This window comes from Coenobita brevimanus, chromosome 60 (assembly GCF_032717465.1).
Source record: "Coenobita brevimanus isolate Jiangsu-jjx chromosome 60, ASM3271746v2, whole genome shotgun sequence".
Taxonomy (NCBI): domain Eukaryota; kingdom Metazoa; phylum Arthropoda; class Malacostraca; order Decapoda; family Coenobitidae; genus Coenobita; species Coenobita brevimanus.
This window is the reverse complement of record NC_137013.1, coordinates 33,399,477-33,427,020: the sequence shown is the minus strand read 5'-3', so window position 1 is coordinate 33,427,020 and position 27,544 is coordinate 33,399,477. Positions and strand designations below refer to the sequence as shown.

General features: G+C 40.9%; 1 protein-coding gene across 1 annotated transcript in view; it reads right to left on the bottom strand.

Moving 5' to 3' along the window:
• Piezo (piezo type mechanosensitive ion channel component) overlaps nucleotides 1–27,544 on the bottom strand; it is a 1,050,432-nt gene that overhangs the window by 28,116 nt on the left and 994,772 nt on the right. Inside the window, exon 50 of the mRNA XM_080275143.1 lies at nucleotides 3,029–3,260. Coding sequence (XP_080131269.1) covers nucleotides 3,029–3,260 — 232 coding nt within the window. The remainder of the gene's footprint in view (nucleotides 1–3,028; nucleotides 3,261–27,544) is intronic.

Sequence of the window (27,544 nt, the reverse complement as noted above, 5' to 3'; positions counted from 1 at the left end):
AACTTGGTACAATTGTTTCTTGGGAAAATACAGGGTCTAATCAAATAGTTAGAAAATTTCTATTACAGGTGGCAATATGGAGGCAGTGTGCTGAGCTGTGGTGTGTATAAAGTAGAGACATTAACCTATCCCAGCAACAATCAAAATCTCAATACCTGGTATCAGTAATGAGAAAGTTATGTTCGAAGACAAACATATCTCTTGCCTCTGTCAAATAAAATCGGACAAAAAAGAGTAGCAATATGTAAACATCAAAACATCATGTTTTGTGTGAAAAAATGGTAAAAGCAGAACAGAAATCCTCCAATAAGAACTACCTTTGGTGATGACTGCTTCAGCAAGGCTGTTGCTTGTAAATGAATAATACATTTCCAAGACGGTCTAAAATGAGTCAAAGATGACCCACATCCAGGGCAACAGGTGATACCATTCACTGATGAAAAGTTTGCGGTCTATCCACAGCCAGATGCCCTAAACCTGTAGAAGGTGTCCACAAACAAATCCACTCCATGTCACTCTGTCCCCTGCCATTTTGCTGCCCTCCCTCCAGCTTAAATCCCCCCTCTCTCATATACCTCCATCTCTCCATCTCATCCTTGGTCTCTCCCTCCCTTTCGCCCCCTCCATCTCAATCACATACACTCTTCTCATTAGTCTCTCACTCTCCATGCTCTCCATACGGCCAAACTATCTCAAAATATTTTCTCCTAATGCATCCACAGCACAATGATCCTTCACTTCCTCATCTGTCAACATGTCTCCTTGTAACTCCACATGTCCTCTCAAATAACTCAATTCCATTGCCTTCACTATTGTGTCCTTCAAAAAAGGTCAAGCTTCACTTCCTTATACTAGAGAGGGTATCACAATACTGTCATGCAGCAACTTTTTTACTTCCATGCTCACTTCCCTATTTCTTATCACATTTTCAAAGAACCAGCAACCTTTCTTCCCTGTTGAATTCCTTCAAGAACTTCATCCTCTAAATTTCCATCATAACTCATCACACTACCCAAGTACTTAAATGTACTCATATTTTCCACTTCCTCCCAATCCAACCTCACTGTGCATTCAGTGACTTCACTTCTCTCAAAGACAAAAACTTTACTCTTCCCTACACTCATCTTTTATCATGTGAAAACAGCATAACAGGAAGTTTCCAAATACTGCCTCTCTCAATAGGGCTGCTCCAGCATCCACTGCCTTACCTTCTACCTCTTTTATAACTTCATATTTATACAAATTGAATTACTATAGTGACATGACACATCCGTATTTCAATTCAACATTCAAACAAAAAAATTCACTCAGTTCAATATCCAAACACACTGCAACCCTAGTGCCTTCGTGCATAATCTTCATGGCATTGAACAGCTTCTCATTTACTCCATAGATTTTTAATATTTACTACAGTCTATGTCTATCCACTCTGTCATATGCTTTCTCCAAATCCACAAAGGCTGCATACAACTTCTTTCCCCTCTCTAGAAACTTGCCACTAATCACCTTAGGATGAATATCTGATCTGCACAACCTCTTCCCTTCCTGAAACCTCCCTGTTTATTTCCAACTAATTCCCCTATTATTTCTCTAACTCTGTCATAAGTATCCTACCATATAATTTTTCTATTACAACAAGAAGGCAAATGCCCTGATGATTACCACACACTTCTTTTTCCCATTTTCCTTTGTACAGGTGAATAATTATACCTGACTTCCTATCCTCTGGGACTCTACCTTCCTCCCAGGCGAATCTGTATCATCTTCCACATCCATTCTATTACTATCTCTACCCCGTGCTTCAGCATTTCACCACACACTCCATCATTCCCTGGGGTTTTCCACATTTTGAATTCTTCATTGCTTCTGTTACTTCCATCCTACTTATCTCTACCTCCCTTCTCATCTGTTAAGGTGAAAACAAAATTCAAAGTTCAACAATTAACCATTTGGGAAACTGCTAAAGAACTGGAAATTTCCTTTGAATCATATCAGGTAGTAAAGACTGAAAACATCTACATGTGTCAAATGTCCGCACAACTTTTTGCAAGACTTAACTAATGATGAAAAGTTTCACTGACGAGAAGTGTGTTACTATCTAAAAAGAAGACTAGAAACTGATTCTAATTCCATCAGCTTCATCAGTACTGGTGAAGTCATGGATGTATGGTTATGACCCTCAAGCAAAACTACTGTAATCCCAGTGGAAGTCAACATCACCAATATTTTTATTATGACAGGCAAGAGACATGCTCGATATTGAATGAATTTTTCTCAACACTGGTGTATGGTATGGGGAAGCTGATTGTTGCTGGGGTAGGAAAATATTTCTACTTTGTACATATACTGCCAGCTGTAATAGAAGTCTTAGCCCCTTTTGGTCAGAGTTTGTACCCTTAAGACACCTTCATTTTTCTATACCTATGTCTTATGGGATAAAAGGTTAAATAACAGAAATACATATTAGGTGACCCTATGCTCTTGTATGTTCATTAATCATCAGAGCAATTTGCTCTGCAATATCTCAGTGTACAGAAGCTGTATGGAGACCATCTGTATTCCCTTAATAATAACGGCAATCTTTAATTCATATTACCCAAAGCACAACAAACTTCACAATGGGTTGGATACAGATTGAAACTACAGTACAAGAATCAAAACTGAATCGAAATCAAATCGAATGTATTTTCAGTGACTGATCTCAGCTCTATTGCCATCATATATGATGTATGGTTACTACAGCAAAATTTAATACTGTACTATAACTAATATTGCACACTACAGCAGGAACTATAATACTACAAAAAGTCATAAGCATCATTATCCAATGTTCTGTTCTGCTATTAAGTCAGAACTAAATACAAAAATTTCTTACTGAAATTCTGCTACTACCTATGACATTAGTTTGCTACTTTCCCCTAATTTAAACTGCCAACTGTAGGATAAAAGTTGTGATATTTTACAACATCTTTGACTTACAGTGAGGACTGCCTGTACAGTACTGGTATTTCATAATATACAAACTGACCCTCCGCCAGAGATGAAACTTAGGCCCTTGGGGAAAGCCTTGTCGTTGAATGTGTAGATTGTAAGGAAACTGCACTGATGACCCTGCCTTGGCAACCAGTTAAAAATACTGCCATCACATTGCTCCTTCACCTCCCACCATTCTTGCCGTGACATCAATTCCCCATGCTCTTCAAATTTCAGTAAGTCTGACTGCAGAGAGAAGTGCAGAGGCACAAATCCATCTTTTTTGTCTGTATAGAAAAAAAAAAAAGGAGAAGAAGAAAAAGAAAATGAAAAGAAAGGCTTCAGGGAATTATGTACCTGCATTTATATTCTAACTTTTATGTTGCTGATGGTGAGTAACTTCAGTCTGTCTCGTCAAGCAGGCTCAACTGCAGGCAAACTGCCCTTGCAGGGCCATCGCATCCAGTGAACTGATGTTCCCATTTGGTAGACAAGTGACTGACTTACTACAGCAAGGTATGAGTGAAAAGTCTGGAGGTTTTGTTCCTGGATGGATGCTGCATTTACGTCTCTCCACCCACTTAACAGGGACACCATAGCAGACTCCAAATCACACCATTATTCAATTATATGGTTACCACCCAGCATAATGGTTTCCTGGGTTACAAGAAACCATTAAGTTTGCGACTTAGTGTAGAGCTACCTTAAGTGGACAGACGAGTTTTTAAGTGACAGAAAAGATGGGAAAAATGGGAAGAGAGGAGGGCAAACACAGATAAAAGATGATGAAGGAAGGCAGCACTGCACCAAGTGAATGAATGGTGGCAGCCACCACCTACAACAATCTATTATGCAAACTAAATTAATGAGCTGACTTTAGCAATATATTTCTGAATACTACACAGTAAACAGTACTTTAACTCGTGGATTGTGCAATTACCTTTTTTGATCCCACCCTGTGGTGCATAAAAAAATGAAGAAAAAAGTTTTTTTTTTTTTTAGTTTTTGTTTATTATAAACTTGAAGATAAACATCCAGGGCATCATCTGGTAACAAAAAAAAATCTCTCTCTCTCTCTCTCTGTCTTTGTGTAGGGCCATGCATAAGTTTATGTAGGGGAGTAGTGAAAAAATGAAAGAAAAAAAAAAATTATTATAAACTTGAAGATAAACATCCAGGGCATCATCTGGTGAAAAGAAAAAAACTCTCTCTCTCTGTCTTTGCGTAGCGCCATGAGTAAGTTTGTGTGGAGGTCGAGCTGTTTATGGTGATGCATGGCCAGCACAGCCTGAGGTGTGGCTCACAACGTGACGCTACCCAGCCTGAGCTATGGCTCGCAATACAACGCTACCCAGCCTGAGCTATGGCTCGCAATACAACGCTACCCAGCCTGAGCTGTGGCTTGCAATCCACGGGTTAACAGGGCTATTTGTGTAAACTAGTACTTGACCTGTATATCATATTCAGTGATCCCTTGGTTATCAAACACTTCATTGTAATATCTTTCGTTATCACTTCTAAATGAAATTCTTCAATCCTGCTGTTACCACACATTTTTGGGTTAAAAAACTTTGTTAATGCACACCTGAGATGGATTCTGCCAACAGTGATGGTGCAAAATCTGTGGTTTCTGATGGGTTTAGGGGATTCAAAGATAAGGCCCTACTCAAGCAGTTGATCTCAGGAGGTGGAGACCACTAACTCTCCATCCCCTAGCCTCAGAGCCCCTTACCTTCAGCACATCTCAGATCTCTATATGGTACAGTCAGCCAAGGTTCCAGGTACCTCACCCTAACTCTGGGACTCACAGATTTATCTGGCAATACAGTACTTGGTGTAGTACGCAGGCATATTTTACAGTGATTGTAATTGGTCAATCTCATTTCAGCTATATCAGTGTCAGCACATATATTAACCCTTTAACCGCGGGTGTCATTCCAGAATGACATTGACAAAACTGGACCAAACCGCGGGTGTCATTCTGGAATGATCGTGAATATTTTGAACACCGCGCGTTTTTCCAGCGCGCAAAGTGTCTCACGCAAGAGTAGCTGTCGAGTTCTTTCACGCCAGCCATCCCACACCTCCCTCCTCCAACCCCGAGGGGGCCCCCCCCACCCCTGCCCTGACCCGCATCAGTCAGTATCTGTCCAGCTCTGTGCGTGAGAATGGCGCTCCGTCCCGACTCATCGTCGCTCGCTTCCTCCTCGAAAGTGATTAGTGCTAGTGTTCCTTCTACCTCTACACCAGTGAAGGAACTGCCGACGGCGAGGCAGAAGGGGTTGAGCACTCCTGAAATTAGAAATGAGCTGGACAAAACAGTAAGTACTACTCTTGATTGTGGCAGTGAAAGTGACACACTCACAGCAAGCAGTGACGATTTGGCAGTGATTGGTGGTGAACCATTTTCCATTGATAGTGACAGTGATGAAAGTGATCGTGTTGTTTCCCCCCCACCACCCCCAACTTACTCTGGGAAAGGGAAGGCTCCTATGGGCAAATCTGGTATTGCACGTGGGAAGGGAGTGAAGCGCAGACTTACGTCTCCCACACCAGGCCCTAGTAAGCATTTCCCATCAATTTCCCGTTCCCCTAGCCCTATTGCCCTCACATCATCATCATCATCTGCCATGCCCTCTCCTCAGTCTACATCATCTGAGGAGTACGAATTCCCAAAGCCTGCAAAGCGAAGGAAGGCAGGCCGTGCAGGCAGGGCAGGCCGGCCTAGAACAAAGGGGATGCGTGGCAGTTGGAGGGCAAAGCTGGGCGATAAGCAAGGAGATAAGCGAGGTGATAAGCGGGGTAGAAAGGGTCAAGTTTCACCACGCACCAGGTCAGAAACCCCCCCGCCTGCCCCCCGCTCAGCTCCCTCACCCTTGCCACCCCCCCACTCACCGCCCCCGCACTCACCCCCCTCCCCGTTGCCTCCTGCCTCACCCACCTCCCGCTCGCCTCCTGCCTCACCCATTGCCTCCACCTCAGCTCCTTCTCACGGGGAAACGAGTGCAATGCAACCTGCCACTTCCACTGAACCACGCACAGGGAAGGTGGATGCATTTGTTTGGTCTGACGGTGCAGATTTTCAGCCACACAATCCGCCGTTTGATATGACAAATGCTGGAATACAGCCTGCCTTTCCATGCAATGCAGGAGATGACTTTGTTGACTACTTCCTGGCCTTCATGGATGATGAAATCGTGCAGCATGTCAGCGATGAGACCAATAGGTATGCAGCTCAGTGTGCAGCAGAAGGGCTGGGACCTATTGGCTCACCAAAGCAAGTATCGTGGTTGCCTGTCGGCTGTATGTTTTTTTTGCACTAATGTTTCTGATGCCCCATATGAAGAGACATGAGTTGGAGGAGTACTGGCTCGTGGATGACATTACTACTATCCCAATATTCGGGAAGTATATGTCACGGGATCGGTTCCGACAGCTGCTAGGATACCTGCACTTCGCTGACAATGCAAACCCGTCCCAAACTGACCCTTTGGAAAGTGAGGGATTTTCTCAACAGGATTAGGGATCGATTTATGCGATTTTTCCGGCCTATGCAGAAAGTCGTCATAGACGAATCCCTGGTATTGTTCAGAGGACGTCTCAAATTCATGCAGTACATCCCCAGCAAACGCCACCGCTTTGGGATAAAGTTCTTTGTGCTGTGTGACTGTGAGATGGGGTATATCCTGGATTTTGTCATCTACTCTGCTAGTACAATGGACGTGAACAGGAAAGACCCCCTTGGCTTCTCTGGCTCCGTTGTAAAAGTGCTAATGGAGAGGTATTTTGGTGGTAATCATGTGCTGTACACAGATAATTACTACACAGCACCGAAACTCTCCAAATACCTGGCTGAACACGGCATTGGCACTGTTGGCACTGTACGGAGCTATAGGAAAGAGTGGCCAAGTTTCCCCGAAGCATCATCATCATCCAAGGGAGATGTTCACCTGAAGAAGTCAGACAAGCTTCTGGCGATCAGGTGGCACGACAAGAAGGTCGTGAATATGATCAGCACCATCCACAAGGGGGAATTGCAGAGAACTGGGAAGGTCAGCTACAGGACGGGAGAGCCAATCATGAAGCCTGATGCCGTCAATGATTACAATGTCAATATGAGACTTGTTGATAAGTTTGATATGATGATTGGCGAAATCGACTGTCTCGGGAGAAACACCCGATGGTACAGGAAGGCTTGCCTGCACATGCTCGATATGTGCATGCTCAACGCCTTCATTCTCTACAAGACACAAGTCGGGGGCATAAGGCAACCATCACTGAGACAGTTTTCCAAGACTGTCGTGCAGCAGCTGCTTGCACGATTTGGTCAGCTGACGGCATTGATCCCGAGGCGACATTCTGACACACAACCTGACCGTCTTGAGTGCCGCAATTACATGAGCCGGCACCAGCTTGTGAAATTGCCTCTTACAGTAGGCGGCAGGTTGTCACAGGGCCGCTGCAGAGTATGTCATAACACCACACGGAGGCCTCGGACGAGAAAAATGAGCACACACCAGTGCCTGAAATGCCAAGTCGCTCTATGTGTAACTCCGTGCTTTGCCGAGTACCACTCTCTGAGTAAATACTGAAAGTGACAGTGATATATAGTGATGCGACAGTGACGTGCTTTACCAATAATTGTATAATGGATAATGTAGTAATAAGGGATATTTTGCCTTGAAAAAAATGTAAATATTGGCCAGTATAATAAGTGATATTGTAATAAGAGAATCTGCGGCACTTGTGTAATTCTGGGGCACTTGTGTAATTCTGTGATGCGACAGTGACGCAATATAGTAATAAGTGCAGTGTAAATATAATGTATATTGCCCAGATTATATGTAAAATAATATTAGAAGTTAGAAATAATGAAAAGATCGCCTGAAACGTCAGTGAGCGGGTGCCGCCGCAGTGAAGTGAGGCGCAGCCGCAGGGAAGTGCCTTTTACCTACCTCAGTGAACACAGTGTGGGTGTTTATCGTATGTACAGTGTTCATGTATGTTTATATTACTATTATGAGAGAGTGGTTGGCATTTGGTACTGGTGTGTGGGGCATAAAATAGTTATTTCACACCCCTCACTTCTAACGGCTCTCCCCGTCCTGTGAAAGTCAACAAAGTCATGAAACCTACATCAATGGAAAGCTGAAGGTTAGTACTTTCTAATGGTACCTTATTTTTTTCTCTAGCTTTATTCTGTGCAGAGTTATTAAGGTTTAAAGGTTTGTTTACATTTGGCTGAAACCCCCGCGGGAGAGGACAGTCAGACCAAAACATTACCTGCGGTTAAAGGGTTAAAGAAGGCAAAGGAATTATATATATATACAGTCAAGTCGCCTAAGCTGCGGCTAATTGGTTCAGGGCAAGCCTCCGGCATAGAAAACCGTGCCATACAAATAACTAAACGTATGGGAAAAATGGAATTTGGTTCTGGATATTCACCCAAAGTCCCCTTTTTCACCCCACTTTTCACCATTTTCCCCCACTTTACACAGGCACACAACCAAGCAATCACTCAATGCATGTATTACATACAAAATAAACAATAAACAATACATAATAAAGGGCTTTAACGGCATAAAATACTGAACGTACCTAACTCCGATGACGACAGTGCTAAAGTGGAAGGGGTAGGGTTGGGGGTTCCGAGGCAAGAGGTGCGTTTCAAACCTTGTCATGCCCCCGCGCCATAGGTATTTTATGCGCATGGTTCGGATTTTTTGGTTCTGGCACCTTGCCATGTTATAGAAAACCATGGCATAGAAGTCCACGCCATAGGCGACTTGACTGTACATATACTGTATACTGTATATATAAATATATATATATGTATATCAGCATATGCTCCACAGGCAGGATTGGATGAAGTGGAGAAAGATAGATTTTGGGATGACTTAATACGTGTAGTAGGTGGTATGCGGGATGATGAGATAGTGGTTTTGAGAGGGGACTTAAATGGTCATGTAGGTAGAGCAGCTCAAGGTTATGAAGGAGTACATGGAGGATGTGCGTATCGTATAAGGAATGCGGAAGGGAAAAGGATACTTGAGTTTGGGGAGGCAACGGACATGATTGTGTGCAACACATATTTTAGGAAAAGAGAGAGTAGGTTAATTATGTACGAGTCTGGGGGAAACAGCAGTCAGAGAGATTATTTTCTGGTTAGGAGGGCTGATAGGAGGTGAGTGAGGGATGTTAAAGTTATAGGAAGTGAGGAGTGCGTGCAGCAGCACAAACTATTGATTTGTGATATGGTGCATAAAGAACAAGTGATGAAAAAGAGGACTTACGCACCTAGAAGGAAAATATGGAAGTTGGAAAACCAAGTAGTAAGGGATGCCTTCTATAGCGAGATGAGGAGAGTGGTGGCTGAACAGGGAGCCATAGACAGAGGCGTTAATGAACAGTACAGAGCCCTCAAGAAAAATCTCTTGAGAGTTACTGATGTAATATGTGGTTGGACAAGAGGCCCACTACGACATAAAGTAACTTGGTGGTGGGATGAGAGTGTAGAAGCTGCAGTTAAGGAGAAAAGAAGGCTTTTCTGGAAATGGAAGAAGGGTGGTAACAAGGAGGAATACTTGGCTGCCAAGTGTAGGGCAAGAAGAGAGGTATACAGGGCGAAGTCTGAGTCACAGAGACTTTTACTTGATAACCTAAATCATGGGGAAAAGAAAAATATGATATTTAAGGTGGCAAATCAGATGAAGAGGGATAATCGGGATATTATAGGTGAGCAGTGTGTGAAGAAAGATGAAGGGTAGTGGTGAACAGTGAGGATATTAAAGATGCATGTAGAGAGCATTAGAGTCGGTTGTTGAATGAGGAGTTTGACTGGGACAGGGAAGGTTTGGAGCCGCAGATCCAGTGTTTGGCCCTTGGCCTTTGATTGAAGCTGCTACTGTGAGTGAGGCAATAGGCAGGATGCAGGTGGGGAAGGCAGCAGGCGTGTCTGGATTGACTGCCAAAATGTTGAAGGCCTCAAGAGATATAGGGGTGAGGTTAGTCACTGACCTGATAAATATGATTATTTATGAGTGTGTTTTCCCAGATGATTGGCTGCAGAGTGTAATTGTAAATGAATATAAAGGGATGGGTGATGCTCTGGAAAGAGGAAATTATAGAGGTATAAAGCTTTTAGATCAGATAATGAAGGTAATGGAGAGAGTTCTAGATGGTATGATTAGAGAAAGAGTGAATATTGATGAGATGCAGTTTGGGTTTATGCCAGGCAGGGGGACCACTGATGCCATATTCATTGTTCAACAGCTTCAGGAAAAATATATTGGGAAGAAAAGGGATCTGTATTTTGTTTTTGTTGATTTGGAAAAGGTCTTTGACAGAATCCCTAGAGAAGTGGTGAAGTGGACAATGAGAAAGCTTGGCTTGGAGGAGTGACTGGTTAGGGTAGTTATGGCTATGTATGTGGATGCTTGCACCCAGGTAAGAGTGAATGGAGATTTGAGTGATGAGTTTTCCATGAATGTTGGTGTGCATCAGGGGTCAGTTTTGAGTCTCATGTTGTTTATCATGGTACTTGAAGCCCTCTCACATGACTTCAGAAACAGACTCCCGTGGGAGATGTTGTATGGTGATGATTTGGTGTTGACTGCAGAGAATGAAAGGGAGGTGGAGGAAAGATTTAGGAAGTGGAGAGATGGTATGGGGCACAAGGGCTTAAGAGTACATGCAGATAAAACAAAAGTGATGATATCTAGGGTTGGTGGCGGTTCTGTCAAAGACGAGGGAGAGTGGCCATGTGCAGTTTGCCACAAGGGAGTGGAAAGTAATTCCATCTTGTGCAGCGTTTGTGATGAATGGGTGCACAAGAGATGTAGTGGTATCAGAGGTAGACAGCGAGATAATGCTGATTTTATGTGTACGGCGTGTCAGAGAGAGCAGGTGGAGATTGTTAGGCGTGAAAGGATTGAACTTGCTGATGAATCTCTTGAGTGTGTGGAAGAGTTTTATTTGGAAGACATTTTGTGTGCTGAAGGTGGAGCTGGAGCTAGCTCTGTGGCTAGGGTGAGAAGTGGTTGGAAGAAGTTCAGGGAGCTGTTGCCTCTCCTGACATTGAGAGAACTCTCCCTACATGCTAACAAGTCACTGTATGCAGCATGTGTTAGAAGTGTAATGCTGTATGGTAGCAAGACCTGGGCAGTAAAGGAGGAGGATATTCGCAGGCTCAGACGTACAGAAATGACAATGATTAGGTAGATGTGCAGTGCGTCCCTGCGTGCAAGGTCTGGGGGGGCTGAGTTTATGATGGAAGAGTTGAGAGGGAGGATGAGACGAGTGTATTGGTGTTGTGATGAAAGAGGTAGATTGAGATGGTTTGGGCATGTGGAGAGGATGGGGGATGATAATTGGGTGAGGAAGGTGAGAAGTGTTAATACTGGTGGTGGGGTTATGAGGGGTAGACCGAGAAAGACATGGGACGAGGTCATTAAGTGTGACCTCAGGGTTAAGGGACTGAACAGGGAGGTTACAATAGATCGTGCAGCATGAAGAGCTGCCATTTGGTGACCAAGGCCGACGCATGCAAGCATGTTGTAGCCTTTAAAAACGAAACGAAATGAAACGAATATATATGAAATGTATACATCACTATGGGTCATCATTACATACTTCCTAATGTTCGCAGATTTGTTTAACGAAACTGATACACAATAATGGCTGGTGGTATCCTTGAACAGCAGCTAACGGTTGTGTGCAGAGAGGGAAATCATTGACATGGATATTTTTGGTACTATAAACAGCCTACATTATTATAATATTCTTAATAACACCTAACAATAAAACAGAGGGAGGTACCGTGTGAGACAGACAAACCAAAATAAAGAAGTCTAGAGAGAGAGAGAGAGAGAGGGTGGGCGAGACGACTTTTCCACTCTAAATTCAACGTTTTTCATTCATATTTGCCACATTTCAGTTACATTTTAATGTTTCTCATTTAATTTCGACATTACCTATATAAATCACATAAGACATGGTGAATTCATATAAAAAGAGGTATATATAACCATCATCTTGACGAATATGTTTGAGAAAATGGTCATTCTGACTCATGTATATGTGTATTAGCCTACACTTAAGGATATACAAGAGTGTAATCCCTCGATTATCTGATGTAATAGAGCGAAAGGCATCTCCGAGTATTGGCAATGTCCGAATAATGAACACTATCCCCCTTCTATACCCTGACCCTACCTATACCCAACCTCCAACCTATAATTAAACTATTTGTACAGTACCTATGCCTAATTTGGCAGTGTTTTCTGGTCATTCAGGCATATTTAGACATTGAAACACACATAGGAATGTCCAAAGTAATGCTAAACACCAAGAAAACCATACAATATAACCACTGAAAACACCCTACTTATACACTACTCTATGTACAGTACCCCTCCAAATTTTGGCACTGTTTCCAGGTCAATCTGCCATATTTATACATCAACACACACATAGGAATATCCAGAGTAATGCTAAACACCAAGAAAACCATGAAACAATAACAAAGAAAACCAAAAAACACCCAACCTATACACTACTGTATGTACAGTACCCCTCCTAATGGGGTGCTTTGGAGCCGCCATTGAAATGGTCGAGCCTGCCACTGACAGTGAACAGTTGCACTCTCATGAGTCATTAATACTGTAATATATCTTTGTGTGGACTTATGATTCAAATTAATGTTTGTAATGTGTAGAGGAATTATTTTTTTCTCAAATAACTGAGAAGAAATGAAGGTAAACTACTTATTATTTTCATAGTAATACGTAAAAAATATTTATCCAGCTAGACTAGCATCAAATGAACTCCAAGATCCTCATTTATTTTGCATTAGTAGTCTTTTATTGTACTGAAAGAGGTGGCGTTACATTACTCACTATTGGCTGGAACAAAATACTTTGTAATTGCCCTCCTCAAGCCGATTACTAGCCAATATAAGTAAAAAATCGGTACGACGCTCGTAACATCCCAAATATCCAAGTGGCGCATGCGCATTGAAGGTACAGTCCCAGGGACAAGATAGACTCTGCTATTGTTTACTAATATTGCGGCACCCAAGATTTTGTAATAATCACATCTGAGGACATCAAGATAATTTCAGAAAGGCTGCCTTAGATAAATATTTTTACAGATCAGCTTCTAACTAACTGCCCTATGCTGCAAGATATTACCAAATTCTTCTGTTACTGTGCTTTCATTTCACCAAAGATTTTGTGTGCATGTGGGACAAGGGGGATGTTGATAGTGAGTTGTGAGTTATGACTGTGCTCTACCATAAAAGAGGCCATTCTGAGTCTTTTTGTAGTACACCAGTCATGAAGTGTGTGTAGGAGTGTTAAGTCATCTGGGTAGGAAGCAGTGTGTACTTTGTGAGTGAAAGTGAAAAGCACATATTTTTATATATAAGCAACGTTGGGTCTGGTTAGTACTTGGATGGGTGACCGCCTGGGAACACCAGATGCTGTTGGCATCCCTACGTGTCAAGTGGGGTTGGTGGAGGATTAGTGCCCCTCCCTGTAAAACAATTAACTCTAAGCCCTTGGCCACCCCGTTTGGGATACATGGCGTCTGGCAATGAATGAATGAATGAATGAACATATATTTTTCTATATATACTTATTATAGAGAATATATTCTATTCTGGATTCATTAGCCACTCTGAGAAATATATACATACTGTATATGACACTATATTATCCAAATTGTTTATTTTGTAATTTCATCATTCATAATCTGAGGAGTCCCGGAGGATTGGAAGTCAGGTATAATTATTCCCTTGTACAAAGGAAAAGGGGAAAAAGAAGTGTGTGGTAATCATAGGGGCATTTGTCTTCTTAGTATAATAGGAAAAGTGTATGGTAGGATACTTATTGACAGAGTTAGAGAAAGAACAGAGAAATTAGTTGGAGAAGAACAGGGAGGCTTTAGGAAGGGAAGAGGTTGTGTAGATCAGATATTCATTCTCAGATCTTTAGTGGAAAAGTTTCTTGAGAAGGGAAAGAAGTTGTATGCGGCTTTCATGGATTTGGAGAAAGCATATGACAGGGTGGATAGACTAGGATTGTGGAAAGTGTTAAGAATATATGGAGTAGATGGGAAGTTGTTGAATGCTGTGAAGAGTATGTACGATGGTGCGAAGGCTGCAGTGCGTGTGGATGGTGAACTAAGTGAATTTTTCTCTTTGAAAGTTGGGTTGAAACAGGGATGTGTCATGTCTCCATGGTTGTTCAATCTGTACATGGATGGGGTAATAAAAGAGGTACAAGGTAGGGTAGTGGATGTTGGAGTGGCCCTGGTGAGAGAGGATAGTGTTTGGAAACTCCCTGTACTGTTGTTTGCAGATGATACTGTGTTGTTGAGTGAAGACGAAGGGGAGCTGCAAGGCTTGGTGGATGAGTTTGAGAGAGTGTGTAAGAAACGGAATCTAAAGGTGAATGTAGGGAAGAGTAAAGTGATGGTCTTTGAGAGAGGTGAAGTCAGTGAATGTTCAGCGAGGTTGGATGGTGAGGAATTGGAAAATGTGAGTACGTTTAAGTACTTGGGTAGTGTGATGAGTAAAGATGGAGGTTTGGAGGGTGAAGTGCTTGAAAGGGTACAGCAGGGAAGAAAGGTTGCTAGTTCTTTGAAAGCAGTGATAAGAAACAGGGAAGTGAGCATGGAAGTGAAAAAGTTACTACATGACAGTATTGTGATACCAACTCTAACGTACGGAAGTGAAGCTTGGACGCTGTTGGAAGGACACAAGTCAAGAGTGAGGGCCGTGGAAATGAGTTATTTAAGAGGAGCCTGTGGAGTCACATGGAGAGACAGGCTGACGAATGAGGATATAAAGGAGCGTTGTGGTGTTGATGTGGATGTGATAGGAAGCGTTATGAGGAACACACTGAGGTGGTTTGGCCATGTGGAGAGGATGGAGGGTGAAAGACTGACGAAGAGAGTGTATGTGAGTGAGGTGGAGGGGGAAAGAGGGAGGGGGAGGCCGAGGAGGAGATGGAGAGATGGGGTGGAGAGGTATATGAGAGAGGGGGGTGTGAGTTGGGAGCAGGGGAGTGAAATGGCGGGGGACAGGGCGACTTGGAGGCGATTTGTTTGTGGCCACCCCAAACGGGATTGAGGCGTCTGGCAATAGATAGATAGATAGATAATCTGAGGAAATTGATGGCCACCCCTATTAATGCACAGGGGAACACAACAGTATGATCCTGACATCTCAGATTCTCAGCGTGCGTCCTCTCGACTTCAGTCCAGCCTTCCGACCTCTCTCAGAGCAGGCAAAAAATGACTGTTGACCGTTCCTGGATTTGGGATGGGTTGTCGAAATCATTGACTGAAGGCGAATTTAGGCATTAATAAATTTAAGTTAGTAAATCGTCTCAGAGGAGGAAAATATGACTTTCCTCATTGAAACCATATATTAAGAGATACAAATCTACTCATTTCTAAAGAATTAACATAGAAAACATTAAATTATAAGGGATGAATGTGCTGACTAGTTGCTAGACTTGCCAGCTTAGAATATTTTTACCTTTTTGTATGACTCATAAAAATGAATAAGCTCTTGTTGTGTGTATTCATTGGAGAGTGTAAGTGGTTTTGTAAGTAAGAATGACATTAATCCTATCACAAGTGTACACAAACAAATGCAGCATATGATTCATGAGCATGCGTGTCCTACGACGTCTGTGGCAGGCTCGACCATGACAATTGTCAATTGTCTTCCACCCCATAAAGTACCCCATTATGGCACTGTTTTCAGGTCAATCTGCCATAGTTAGACATCAAGATACACACGGGAATATCCAAAGTAATGCTAAACACAAAGAAAGCCATAAAAAACAAATTAAAACTAAAAGACACCCTACCTATACACCACTGTATGTACAGTTGTGTTCAGGAGAAATGATACACATCTGCTCATATTATCTACCGTAGTGTCTACTGTTGCTGAGATGTGGAACCGTTTCACTTACGGCCTGGTGCACTGGTTATCAATGCGCCAATAAGTGAGGGAATTTGTTCCAAATCCTACCATCAATGGATACCACAGCACACTAAACGAGTAGATGTGTATTATTTCTCCAGAAAGCAACCGTACAGTACTCCTCTTAATTTGGGCACCGTTTTCAGGTCAATATGCCATATTTAGACATCAGAACACACATAGGATTAGCCATATTAACGCTAAACACCAAGGAAACAATGCATAAACAACAAGCATCCACAAAATTCCTCAGGATGGTTGGAAATCAGTTATCTGAGACCAGTGATTGCTGCTCCCGGGCCTTAAATAATTCCACGGCCAAATATGCCACTGGAAATTTGTTAAATTGGTATAAATGGTATATCATTATCTTTACTGGTGTTTATACTATAAGATAAGCTAATAAAAACACAGAAAACTTAAAGTGAAAGTACAGAAATGCAGTGAGAATAAATTGTGTTCAGGAGTAAAACTTACTTTTATATAACTTCCCACCATCCTAGTGCAATATTTTGCCAGCACTTTCCAAGAGTTAAGAACAGGTCTAGTTGTAGAATTTCATGAGCTTTCTCTTGGTCACTTCAGAATTTCGATATGACAAAGAGTATTCAAATAAATCGCAATACATGTTATAAACTCATGAGTCAGTGCTATTGGTGCGAAGAAGGAGAGGGACTGAGGGAGTGAGGGAGGAGCCAGGAGGGAATGGAAGAGGGATGGGAGGGTGGGAGAAGTGAGGCTGTGGGCAGGATTTTCGCCCTTCTGTCATAAAGCGGACGGGCACTTGTACCATACATTTACTCATGGCTTGTGGTCTGTCACACGCATGGTGGCCATTCGGAAACAAACCTCCCAGTGACAGGGCGACTTTGAACATTTGATAGAGAGGCGGACGGTCACTGTCACAGAACATGTACTTGTGGCTTGTGGTCTGTGTTTGATGAGTAGTGGAGGTTGGGAAAGACTTAGCCCAGTGCCCGCATGACTTTGGACATTTGGTAGGGATGTAAACAGATGTTTTGACACCGCTTGTGGGTTTCAGTCATATTATTTTATTACTTGCATGCCGGAGGTTCATTGGGAGTGATCGGACCAGCGCGGGACTTTGACCATTCAGTACAGGGACGGACGGACATTTTAGCTCTGGGTGTGGGTTACGGCCTATTTCCCGCTCATAGCTCGAGCCCAGCGGCCACGATACTGAATGTTCAGACATGTCAGCTGGCCAGCTGATGTTCTCGGGGACTTTTACATCCAGATAATAGCAAGTAAATGTAGATAATAGTTTGAGCCAAGGTCCAGTATCTGGATAATGAACAGGTCTGGATCAGCATGTCTGGATAAATGAGGATTACTGTACCTTGACAGACATGGTAACAAATCACAATGGATTGAAGTCACAAAATATTTTGACAAAATATACTTCTGAATAATGAGTGTATTTGTTTACATATATAAATATATGACTAAGTAACAGAAACACCAATATAAATGTAAAGTAAAAAATACATTATATATACAGTGTTTGATTTGAGATCAACAATCAGTGGCAGTGATGTAGAAAGTTTCAATCATACAGTATTTAACATAATTTCATCAATCATGCCAAAGAGCGGGTGTCTTTTGTTGTCATACAGTCACCACACCCCTGAATATGTAGTCTCTGCTTTTAAGTTCCTGTCTCCATTGCTCTCTCTCTCTCTCTCTCATTCACACACACACACACACACACACACACACACACATGAAAAGATAGGACAAATATGCCATTTCGAGTGCAGTTCAGTTTGGTAGGAATGGTTTGTTGCTGTCATCATCAATTAAGTCACACCCAGTTGAGTCTCAATTGGTAGGTGTAACTGATTGTTGTACTTGAGAGGAATAGTTTGTTGTTGGTATGGTCGATTGAGTAGCATCCATTTGAGTCCAAATTGGTAGGTATAATTGGTTTTTGCTGCAGTCGGCCTTAATCTGCTACAGAGCCAGGGAGGATCCCGTGAGCACTCTCTGTCCGTCGATGGTCCTGGGATACTATTGTATCAGTAACAGAATCAAATATTTCTCCTGTAAGACTATTTATTTCTCCTTTCAGGTGTCTGAAGGAGTTATAGTGACAATGATACGTTTTCTTTAATGTCTTACATAATTCTGTTTTGAAAAATCCTTGACTGAGGAATTTTCTTGTGACCTGTTGGATGCTTGTAGTAAAGTTTTCTAAATTTGTACTTGTCTTTGCGACCCATATCAACTGAGACACGTATACACCATATGCGGGAACTCTAGGTATGTTTCCCGACAAATTTGGGTATGATACAATTTCAAAATTATAATAAGCTCTTTTATCACAGAGTTTTGTTGATATAACTTTGTTTTCTATTTTGATATTAATTTCAAAAAGTTTGCTTGACAGTGGTCGGTGTTTTCTTTATTTAATACTAGTGCTTCTGGATATATTTCTTTTATCCTTTCTTTCATTTCTCCATCACTGTTTAAGGATTTTAGATCATCATTGAATCATCTAGTTTTGTTATATTTCTTCACTACTGAATCTTGAACTTTTGACATTCATTCCATCCACCTGAATTCATAACTATATAAGTATAGATTTGCCATGAATGGGGCTGGGTCTGTTCCCATGGGTATTCCTATGCACTGTTTGAAAACCATATTTCCACAAGTAAAAAAGCAGTTTTCTACCTGGTTATCTGCCATATCAATTATCTGATCCTCTGAGAACGTCAAGTTTTTGCCAACTTTGATTTACCCAGTACCCTTTGTGTTCACCTACTGCGATCAAATTCTTATTCAATCCTTTAAAAGCAACTTGCACTGTCCATCCAACTTCCTTTTTATATCCTCGTGTTCGATCTTCATGTATAACATTGAAAAATCATATGATGCTATGTTTCTTGCATTTCTTTTGTGGTTGATGGAAGCAATATCCTTTCTGCACAATTCTGTGTTATCACATATCCACATATGGTTGATTCCTGTACTGTATATACATTTAGTTTATAACAATATCTTTTGTGATGTTTGTAAATCAGTTTATAAATGTGTGATAGTTTCTTTGCCAGTAATTCTGTTACACATACTCTGGAGGATATTATGAATCTGAATTTTACAGGGTCTGTATGCATTTTTACTATACTATGTATGTATGGTAATTTTTTGTTATCATCATCTACCTTGATTATGTGACTAGAAGAGTATGACAACTGCTTTTCAACTATTGTATTCTCTCTACTACTAACTGTTGTATATGCTTCGGAGACTTGATCTATCACACCCAGTTCTTGTAAAAGTGTTTTTATGTAATACACTTTGCAGATGATTGCTATATTATTATGTACTTTGTCTACTGGGACCAAAACATACAACTTGTGCAAGTCTTCAAGATCCTTCAGTGCTTCCTTATCTTTGAGTACTGGTTTTGGCATTTTCCATCTAGAATAGTACTTCTTGAGTTTGCAGATTTTTCATCAACTTTTTGCATGACTTTCACTTTCCATTCCATCATATAACACTCATTAAATTCTGCAGCACATTTTTTTACTGCGATGTTAACATTTTCTCTCACTTGTTTCCAACTGACTCCTCTAGCCTCCCAATAATTCAATCCTTTTTTCATTAGTTTTTGTAGTCTAATATTTTGTATTATGTCTAAGTTACCTGTTATTACATGCTGATGATGAATATCAATGAACACACACACACACACACACACACAGTGTTCAGGACCATGATAGGAGTAGGTAAAATTGACCGAGAAGATCTGTTTGTATGGGATAAGAGAGCAACACGAGGACATGGAATGAAATTGAAGACGTCAAGCTGCTTGAAGGATATCAAGAAATATAGATTTCCTTATACAAGTATAGGCCTGTGGAATAGCCTGGACAAACAGATCGTCCTGTCTAAAAACTTAAACGAGTTTAAAGCTAAACTTGACTTACTGAGAAACAGCGACGGGAACCCACGAGCATAGCATACCTCGTGTATATCACAATTAGGTATATTAGGTAAATACGTAAATATTTGGAATGATTTAGACAAAGAGGTGGTGCAGGCGAAAAACATTCATGTGTGTAAAAGTAGACTAGATAGATGTGGATATGGAGACAGGACAACACGAGCATTGCTCAATTCCTGTATACTACAAACAGGTAAATACAAATAGGTAAACACACACACAGACACAGACACATACACACACACTAGACGCAAGAGTGAGAGGACGTGCCTGTGCATCGCTCAGCACCGGGCCTATCTCGGCACTCAAATGGCTATACCTAAAAAGTATCTTTACATGGGTCAAGCTCTGTACTAGGTCCAACTAATTAGAGATCTAATATAAAAGAGGAAATTTAAGTAAAAGTGTTGTTCCAATAACACAATACAACGAAGTAGGCAGAAGTGCCGAACAAGCAAATCAGCAGTTTCAGTGTTGACTGTTTCGTCTGCGACGCGGAGGAATGCAAAACTGTAAGCAGAAGCTTTCTGTTAGTACCAGAAGATGACCACCATCTTTAGCAAATCAACTTTGGAAGTAGTTATGAAAAGGGACAAAGGTAGAAAACAGGATGATGATTTCTACCAGGAACTGGTGGAAATGGAGATGCATGATAAGCTGGTAGAACAAGTGTACAGATTAGAGAAGGCATTTCAGAGTGAAATAGATGAAATTAAGAAGCAGTTGCACATGCACAAGGAAGAAATGAAAATTCCTGTAAGCCAAGAAACCATTTACAATGCTGGGTGGTAACCATATAACCAAACCATACATGCTTCCTATGTGTCAACAAGTGGGTTGGTGAAGGGTTAGTGCCCCTCCCTGTAAAACAACCAACTCAAAGTCAAATGGCCACCCCTTATGAGATTATGGCGTCTGGCAATAGATAGATAGATAGATAGACTGATAGATAGAGAGATGGATTAATACGAAAGACACAACAAATACATGAATTATTAGTTGAGGTGACTACACTTAGAAGGAAAATTAGTGAAATGGCAAGCACAGTTGTCAATCATGAGAGTATTATGGAAGTGTTCAGAAATGATACAGAGACAATAAGGCAGGCAAGCACTCTGATAGATCACAGGAGTGATACTGAGGAGAAGATAACCCAGGTGAATGAAGCAATGCAAAGCTACAAAAATGATGTGGAAACCACATATTTTGAAATGATGAAAGTAAAGAAAGATTTAGAAACAAAAGTTGAAGAAAAGAGCAACCCTAGATTAGCAAAGTGGCACCAAAGTTGGTACCATAGGCCTATTTAACTGTACCACACCGCCGCCTATGGGCGTCTGTGGCCGCCCTCCTCAGTAGTCTCAGTTCAAGGTCTGCTGTGGTCATGCATGGTGGGTAGGATTTGCTCCTGTGTAAAATTTCGGTTTTATGCCTCTTGGTCCATTTTTCTGTACCACCTTGCCATTAACATGAGGTCGAGGCTGCATACGCTTACTGGTTAATATAATTATGTATTTATGTGTGTTATTTTGCAGCTAAAAGAATGTTATACAAAAGAAGGTAAACAACAGAAACATTCAATATGGGGGGAGGAAGTGGAGGAGGCGGAGGTGGACGTGTAACAGTGCCCTGGGATGAGTCCGATACTCCCACTGCTGCTACAAGGTTGCCCATTATTTATTTCATAAAAATTATATTTTTCTTTGTTTTTCAGTAGTTTTAGGTTACAAATCTTCCAAATACATTGCATTACCTTGAAAAAATTTTGTAATTAAAATCTATATCATTTTAATATTTATTTTCATTTTCCAAAGTTGGTACTGAATCAGGTACCACCTTGACACACTTGTACAAATCCTGACCTTGCTAATCTAGTGAACTGAAGAAAATAAACCAAAACAATCCAGAATTGGTCAAAGATTCAGCAGACATCAACAAATCCATAGTAATCACTGGTATAGAGGAGGAAGAAATAAAAAACAAGATTTCAAGAGACAAAAAGGAGATGGCAAATGTAATGAGCATATTGAAGGAAGTATCAGAGGAAATCTGTAGTAAAGACACAGAGGAACACAAAAGGCTAGGGAAATATGAGAGAAATAAATCATGGCCACTGAAAGTAACTTTCCAGAGTGCAGACACTGTGGAGGAGACACTAAAAAATGTAAACAGACTTATGGAAAAAGAGGATTTCGAAAATGTATGGATAAAAAGATGCCTAACTCAAAAGAAACTGGGATTACTAAAAGAGAAGAGAGTGGAGGCAAGAACAAAGAATGAGAGAAGATCAGAGGAAGAGAAGAACACATTTTTATGCAAAGTAATTGGATTGCAGGTTCGAATGTGATACATAAACAGAAGGGAATAAAATGGAGAAAGGTAGTACACCCAAGTCATGACAAGTATGTAAACAAGATGATTAAGTTGATGTACGGTAATGTAGATGGAATGATATCTAAATTACTAGAGATGAATGATTATATCAAAGGAAAGGAACCACATATTGTTTGCCTAACTGAAACAAAATTAACACAAAGGATATCAAACGATACACTAAACCTAGAGGAATACAATATATGGAGAAGAGACAGGAACTTAAAAAAGGGAGGAGGAATTATAATATTAACAAAGAAAAATCTGCAAGTCAAAGAAATAGAACTAGATGTACCCTCAGGGGTAGAACTGATCGCAGTAGAGATTAGTACGTTTGAAGGGAAAGTAACTGTGGCAAATTTATACATGCCTCCCAGATCAAACACATGGGAGAGAGGAGAATATGAGGATCTGGCAGAGAGCACAACTCAGAGGTTAAGAGCATTACTACATAGAATGCAGGAGAAATAAGAAAGAATCATACTAACTGGAGATTTTAATCCATCCATCCATCGCCAGACCCCATGTATCCCAAACAGGGTGGTCAAGGGCTTAGAGTTAATTGTTTTACAGGGAGGGGCACTAATCCTCCACCAACCCCACTTGACACGTAGGGAGAACACATTGGAATACTTTAGACATAATAAGCCAAGAAAGCTGTTGGGACCATACCTCCTGGATCTAGTGCAGGAGTTTCTCTTAACGCAACATGTAAGGGAAAACACCAGAAAAGGAGGACTTGACATACCCACAGTGCTAGATCTTATATTCTCTGGGCAAGAAAACGATATTGACAATTTAATGTATCACCCTCCATTCAGCAAAAGTGACCATGCAGTACTAAATTGCAACTTCAGGATTGCATATGACAATTAACAACAACGAAGGTTACAAAAAGAGCCTAAATTATAAAAAAAGGAAACTACCATGACCTAAAGTAGTACTTCTTAGAAACAGAATCGGTAAAGGAGCTTAGAGGACAAGATTTAAATGTTAAATATATAAAATTCTCTGAACTTTATGAAATAGGAGTCCAGAAGTACATCCCACAGCACAAAGAAGCAGATAAGAAAATACAGAAATGGTTTAATACAGAATGTAAAAATATGAAAAGAAAAGAGAGATTTGTTGTGGAACAGATATAGATGACACAATAGTGAGAGGGCATATAACAATTATAAACAGGCAAGAAACGATTATACAAGAATAAGGAGGGAAGCCCAAACACAGTTTGAGGAGGCTATCATAAACAAAAGTAGTGATAAACCGAAGCTATTTTACAACTATATCTGAAGCAAAACCAAAGTAAAAGATAAAATTCAATCCATTACAGATGAGGGGATCACCTATACACAAGAGAAGGATTTTTGTGAAGCACTAAATAAGAATTTCCAATTGGTTTTTACAGAAGAAAATAATTTTGAGAGGGATGATATGGAACATGCATGCCCAAACATATTACCAGATATACAAACATTAGAAAAAGAAATACAGGAGGAGTTAATTAAATTAGACAAAGGAAAAACAAATGGTCCTGATGAAATATCATGTTGGGTGCTACATGAATGTGCAAAGGTTTTAAGTAAACCATTATCTTTAATATTCAAGGAATCCTTGGGACAAGGTAAACTACCTGATCTTTGGAAGAAAGCAAACATTGTTCCCATATTCAAGAAAGGGATTAGACAAAATCCACTCAACTACCAACAAGTATCACTAACCAATGTTGTAAGCAAGGTATTAAAAAAGCTGATAAGAAAAGTTTGGGTAAATCATCTACAAGAACACAATATGATAACAGAAAGGCAGTTTGGTTTCAGAAAGGGAAAATCATATGTTACTAATCTGTTGAGCTACTATGATCGGGTAACAGAAACATTACAGAAAAGAGAAGGATGGGTGGACAGTATCTATCTAGATTTCAGGAAAGCATTTGACAGAGTACCACACCAAAGACTTTTATGGAATCTATACCATCAAGAAGGAATCCGAGGCAAACTGTATTGTTGGATGCAAGATTTTCTCAAAAAATGAGAAATGAGAACAGTATTAAGGGGAAATTACTCATCATGGAGAGAAATGACTAGTGGAGTTCACAGGGCTCAGTGCTGGTACCAATTATGATTTTAGTGTATATAAATGATATAGATAGTAACATTGGAAGTGAAAGCTTTCTAAATATGTTTGCTGATGATGCAAAAATACAAAGGAGAATTACTAATGCAGACTCTTGTAAAGAGCTACAAGAAGAATTAAATAAGCTTCATGCATGGAGCAATAGATGGCAGATGGAATTCAATGTGGACAAGTGTCACGTAATCAAGTTTGGTAAAAGTGGAAGAAGACCTGATTGGGATTATAAGTTGGGAAATAAAACCCTACACACATCAGAAAGAGATAAGGACCTAGGTGTGATTATCAATAACAGACTATCTCCGGCAGACCACATAAGTGAGAAGGTACGGAACATGTACACACTGCTTGCATATATGAGAATAGCATTCACATACATAAATGAAGAAGTGCTAAGAAAGATAATAAGATCATTCATCAGACCAACCCAGGAGTATGCATCAATAGTATGGAGTCCTCATCCCCAAAACCACACAGATAAGATTGAAAAAGTTCAAAGGGCTGCTACAAGATGGGTACCAAGCTTAAGGGATCTAAGCTATGAGGAAAGACCAGAAAAACTGAATCTACCTACACTACAGGAGAGAAGGAAAAGAGGAGACATGATTACGCTATATAAATGCAAATCAGGGAAGGAGAAAATAGACATATATGATTGCATAACCTATGGGGATGCATCAGCAAGAGGACACTGCAAAAAACTGCATGCAAAGAGAGACAGTAAAGATGAAAGGAAATTTAGTTTCCCAAATAGGGCAATTGATCAATGGAATGCACTACCAAATGAAATAGTGTGTGCCAAAACAATTCATAAATTTAAGGATATATACAATAAAAATGGTTTAAGATACGGGACAGTACGGGCTTGACTCATTCCTGTAAAGATACAATTACGTAAGAACAATTATGTAAGAACACACACACACACACACACACACACACACACACACACACACACACACACACACACACACACACAATCCCTAACCAACATGGTCGCAAAGTTGTGTGAAAGAATTCTGAAAGATAGATGGATAAAATAGCTGGAAGAGATGAATATTTTGGCTGATAGCCAGTTTGGATTCAGAAGTGGAAGGTCAAGTGTTTCCAACTTGTTGAGTTTTTACTCAAGAGTGATTGGCTTGCTGCAGGTCAGAGATGGTTGGGTGGATTGTGTGTATTTAGATTTGGAGAAGGCCTTCAACAAGATACCCCATAAGAGACTAATGTGGAAACTAGAGCATATAGGAGGACTGAAGGGGAACCTCCTGGAATGGATGAGAGACTTTTTGAGAGACAGACAAATGAGGACAGTAATAAAGGATAGGATGTCTGGATGGAGGGAAGTAACATGTGGAGTCCCACAGGGCTCGGTGTTGGTGCCAGTAATGCTCCTGATTTATGTAACTGATATGGTAGACGGAGTGAACAGGTATGCAAGTCTGTTTGCTGATGATGCAAAGATCTTGAGGAAGGTAGAGGTTGAGGAGGATTGTAAAATGCTGAAGGAGGATCTGGATAGGATACACGATTGGAGCCGGATGTGAGAAATGAAATTTCATGCAAAGATATGTAAAATACTGGAAATGGGTAAAAGTACCAAAAGGCCATCATTAAATTATTTGAAGGGTAACGAACCAATCACAAAAGCAAGAGAAGAGGAAGATTTGGGAGTGTTGGTCCAGGACAGTTTGTCACCTGAAAAAGACATTAACAAGGCAGTTAGAGAGATGTATAAACTCCTGACTAATATAAGAGTAGCTCTTCATTATATGGATGAGATGATGATGAAAAAATTAATAGTGGCCATGATTCGCCCCAGGTTAGGATATGCAGCAGTAGTGTGGTCCCCACACAAAAAGAAAGATATAAACAAGATTGAGAGAATACAAAGAACAGCAACCAAAATGGTCCCCAGTCTGGCAGGTCTGTAGTACAGAGAGAGGCTGGAAATACTGGATTTGCCTTCCTTAGAAGAAAGAAGAAAGAGAGGCGACATGATTGCAGTGTTCAGGACCATGGTGGGAGTAGATAAAATTGACAAAGAAGATCTGTTTTTATGGGATAAGAGAGCAACAAGAGGACAAGGAATGAATCTGAAGAAACCAAGCTGCTTGAAGTATATCAAGAAATATAGTTTTCCTTATAGATGTATAGATCTGTGGAATAGCCTGGACAAAGAGATCGTCCAGTCTAAAAACTTAAACAAGTTTAAAGTCAAATTTGATTTATTGAGAAACAGAGACGGGCCCCACGAGCGTAGCTCATTTCCTGTATATCACAATTAGGTAAATACACACACACACACAGACACGTTCCCGCTTGCCAACTGGTGGATGGGAGTTTGCGCCTCGCTCAGGTTGCGAAAAGTTTCACTGATGAAGTGGGTGGTTACTGTCCCCCTCGAGCAAGGGGACGGGTGTGTGCATGTGTGAAGGTCACAGCCTTGCCCTTAGATCAGACTATATGAGCTCTCAGCTCCCTTCTGGGAGGGTAAAAGCTGATCATCACGACCATCAAGTGATCCTGACCGACCCGGTGAATTACACACACACACACATACTCTCTCTCTCTCTCACCAGAAATGAATATACAAGAATACATAGAGAGGAAGAAATTGACCTGGAAACTAAGTAAAGAGGCAGGGATGGAAAATGTTATAGTAAGAAAAGATTTGAATGAAGAAAAAAGAGAAGTTTTAAAACCTTTGAAGGAACAAGGGGGGCGCGGTAGCACAGTGGTAGCGTGCTGAACTCGTAATCGGGGGATTGCGAGTTCAAGCCTCGCCCGGGCTGCCGTGCTGAGAGTGGTAGCTCGCTCCTGTAACCCTAGCGGGGCTATATAGTCCAATACAGGGCTTAGCTCGGGGGAACTCCATTTCTCCCATTTGAAGGAACAAGTGAAGGAAGAAAATGACAGGAGGACAGAGAAAGAATGTAAAACTTTTTTTTTTGGAAAGTGATGGATAAGAAAGTAAGGAAGTGGTATGTGAGGAACTAGAAGTGAGGGGAAACAAGGGGTATGGATATGGCAGTGAATAAGAGATGAATGAGTAAAGATAAAACCAGTGCCATAAATCTAAGTATCATGTA